At 34.6% G+C, this 1707-nt stretch overlaps 1 protein-coding gene across 1 annotated transcript in view; it reads right to left on the bottom strand.

Moving 5' to 3' along the window:
- The window catches only part of LOC107085476 (perforin-1-like), an 18190-nt gene extending 16492 nt beyond the window's left edge, over positions 1-1698 (bottom strand). Inside the window, exon 1 of the mRNA XM_015375801.1 lies at positions 1449-1698. Within this exon, the coding sequence (XP_015231287.1) occupies positions 1449-1678 (230 nt within the window). The 5' untranslated portion in view covers positions 1679-1698. The remainder of the gene's footprint in view (positions 1-1448) is intronic.
- Positions 1699-1707: the final 9 nt, after the last annotated feature.

Genomic DNA, 1707 nt, shown 5'->3' with positions numbered 1-1707 from the left:
GGTTCACCTGATCGCTGGATCTCCCTCTGAGAAAACCTGTTCAATCTATCTCTCTCTCTGAGCTTGTAACCTCTGCAATAAACCAGTTAACTTTTTTCCTTTGTCTCTGAGTGGTTATCTGCATGTGGGTTAGATCTCTGAAGCCCACTTGACACAGGGACTTTTTCACTTTTCATTTAAAAAGCAGTTTGCTATTTCAGTTGAAAAGCATAGTGTAAACCAAAAGTGGTATGGGTAAAAGAGCATTCTCGCTTCTAGGTGGTTGGTCAGTTGTGCCGCAACAACTTTCTTAATAATATTAGATAAAAATGGTAAAGTCGATATATCGATTGCTCAGAGATAATAGCTCATTGAATCTTGGCTTCCACTTTTAAACCCTGGGATAGAGATTTCTATTTAAAAGCGCTCTGAACTGCACAAATTCTTATGGAAAGATTAGCAACCTGTGGCAATGGCTTGAAATTATATATTTATACTTTTTAAGAAAATAGCTATTTAACCTAAAAATGTCATTAGAGTTGAAATTTTAAAGTTTATTGATTATTTCTGTACTCTTGTATGCTGAGGGCATTCTCGGTGAATGTTTGAAAGAATTGACTGGCTGGACATCGTTTAATAGTTCTTCAGCTGATTCTACAAAATACTTCTGTTTGAATAGAATAGAATGGAATAGAAAATCCCTTTATTGTCCCACAATGGGTTAATTTAGGTGTTTACAGAAACAAAAAGATTATAGAAAAAAAATGGTCACACAAATTTGGATCTTAGAAAAGTGTATAAGAATAACATACTAGTAAAAAGTTAAAAGATAAACAATAAACTGTACTGTAAAGTTTTTTTTAAGTGCTTTTGTTTAAATTTACCTTTGCTTTGAATTTTTTTCTATCACGTTTCATCTATTAGCAACGTCTCCTAACATTCAAAGTAACTCTGAGATTCCAGTTGTCAAATTGTAATCCATTTTATTCTTTCTCCTCTGTTGCTAAATGCTAAGTCAGTGAAGTTCTTAGTTTGCCTTGTTATCCTGGTGGATCCTTTAATCAAGTGTTGATATTTAAATTTTGTTGTATGTTCCTTAATTTTATGCTTAGAATTTTTGTCAGACCAGCAATCGCTCTAGTCTCCATACCATTTTGTCTGTCTTTAATCGTCCAGTTGTTTAACAATTACATTTAGTTCTCGATAAAAGTTAAAATTATGCGACTGTGAGTTATAGAGGACGGCAATATTTAAATTCATAGTTTGTGATAGAGTAGCCCAGTCAATTGTTTTGCTCATAACAGTTCAATGCATTATTTTAACTGTTTGATTTTTTATTTTGTCGTATTGCTTTTATCTATGATTTTGCATTATTATGAAAATGTAATTTCTTCACACTGTTTTATAAACTATGGTACTATTTCAAACATTCTACAATGAGCACAAAAACGAAACAGCTGCGTACTCACCTATAAAAGTTACAATTAATGGATTGGCGGGCAAAGAAGTACCGATCTTCTTTGGACTTTTTCATTCCAAATTCAGAAGCCCTGGAATGTGACCCTCCAGCGCTAACACCAATAGTGACTGACGGGTCCACAGGAATATTCAGACCAATTTTCCAGTCATTGGTCACAGATGATGTAGAATCGTTCGTGAGCTGTTCAGCAGAGTCGTAGAGTGTGCTAGAGACCTTCATGGTGCACTTCGGGAGGGTTCTCCAGTCTG

Source organism: Cyprinodon variegatus, unplaced genomic scaffold, assembly GCF_000732505.1.
Source record: "Cyprinodon variegatus isolate N-32 unplaced genomic scaffold, C_variegatus-1.0 Scaffold126, whole genome shotgun sequence".
NCBI classification, from domain to species: Eukaryota; Metazoa; Chordata; class Actinopteri; order Cyprinodontiformes; family Cyprinodontidae; genus Cyprinodon; species Cyprinodon variegatus.
This window is presented reverse-complemented; position numbering and strand designations above follow the sequence as displayed.